The following is a 1,519-nucleotide window of genomic DNA, read 5'->3' as shown; positions in this document are numbered from 1 at the left end:
TATATATATACATACATTTATATTATATCTATTTTACCAGTAATAAATGCATCATTGTACTACTGCAAGATAAGGACTAATTTAATATTTACTTTAGAGATTACTAGATAGCTGCATAGCTTAAATAAATTTTCAGGGGATACATAGTTACAATATGAAACAAATAGAATATGCATTCAGTTCGTCCAATTTGTCTAATCCACAGTTTTCATGTTCAACCATTAGACATATGGTTCCATGTACTGAAGCTCCTTATTATTGATACTTTAGCACATCAAAGGGAAGTTAGTCTAGAGATGAGTTTCCTGAAAGCCCCAACCATGTCTTTATTCCTCAAGCTGTATATAAAGGGATTCATCATGGGAGTGACCACTGTGTACATCACTGAGGCTATTGCACTCTTCCTAGAGTTGTGAGACCCAGCCGAACTCATATACACACCAAATCCTGTCCCATAGAACAAGGAAACCACTATTAAGTGTGATGCACATATGGATAAAGTTTTGTATTTTCCAACAGCTGAAGGGAATTTTAAAACAGAGGAGATAATTCTAGTATAAGAGAAAATTATGCCAGATAGTGGAAGAACACCCAACAGGCTTGTCACCAAATACACCAGAATGTTATTGATGAAAATATTAGAACATGCGAGCTTTAGAATATGAGCCAGTTCACAGAAAAAGTGGGGAATTTCTACCTTTGTGCAGAATGAAAGGCGCAGTGCCATCACTGTGTGCAGCAAAGCATCTAGGATACTTATCAACAAGGACAAAAGAACCAGAATTACACAGACTTTGGGGTTCATGATAACAGTGTACCTCAGTGGATGACAAATAGCCACAAACCTATCATAGGCCATCATTACCAGAATTCCATTTTCCAATCCAGCAAAAGTAAGAACAAAACAGATTTGGATAAGGCAGCCTGTGTAACTGATGGAGCTTACCTGGGCCTTTATGTTCACCAGCATTTTGGGGATGGTGGTCGTGGTGAAACAGATGTCAATGAAGGACAGGTTGAAGATGAAGAAGTACATAGGGGTGTGGAGACTGGAGTCATAAACTGTAGCCAGTATAATGAGAAGGTTCCCAAGAATTGTAATCAGATACATGGATAGGAACACTCCAAATAAGACAGGCTGTAGGTCTTGGTTATCTGAGAGTCCCAAGAGATGGAATTCTGTAGATTCTGAAAAGTTTCCTGTTGTCATGATGTTGGTATGGCTGATAGAAAACATTAGGGGCATACTGTAAAGAGGGACTTCTTTTTGATCAATATTATAAATCAAATCGTTGAAAAATTGCTTTTTTCATGGTTCTCTTTCTTCATCCTTTTCCTTATTTTATATTTCTTTCAATCCTTACCACTTTTTCAATTTTTCTCTTTTAAAAATTCTAATTGTCACATACTAGCTTTACTTATCTCAAAGAAGAATATTGTGTACTTTACATATATCTTTATCTATATATAGATTCTTTATGATGAAAATGTTTCTACTGATTAAATTGTCAAACCAAAA

At 35.7% G+C, this 1,519-nt stretch overlaps 1 protein-coding gene across 1 annotated transcript; it reads right to left on the bottom strand.

The window, feature by feature from the left end:
• Nucleotides 1-274: 274 nt before the first annotated feature.
• Nucleotides 275-1,210, bottom strand: LOC121135876 (olfactory receptor 7G3-like). The gene has a single exon (XM_040735257.1). The coding sequence runs from the start codon at nt 1,208-1,210 to the stop codon at nt 275-277; it is 936 nt and encodes a 311-aa protein (XP_040591191.1).
• Nucleotides 1,211-1,519: the final 309 nt, after the last annotated feature.

This window comes from Mesocricetus auratus, unplaced genomic scaffold (assembly GCF_017639785.1).
Source record: "Mesocricetus auratus isolate SY011 unplaced genomic scaffold, BCM_Maur_2.0 Super-Scaffold_100044, whole genome shotgun sequence".
Classification (NCBI taxonomy): domain Eukaryota; kingdom Metazoa; phylum Chordata; class Mammalia; order Rodentia; family Cricetidae; genus Mesocricetus; species Mesocricetus auratus.
This window is presented reverse-complemented; position numbering and strand designations above follow the sequence as displayed.

Coding starts and splice junctions, on each gene's coding strand:
- LOC121135876 (XM_040735257.1), bottom strand. CDS start 1,210: ATGACAACAGGAAACTTTTCAGAATCTACAGAATTCCATCTCTTGGGA.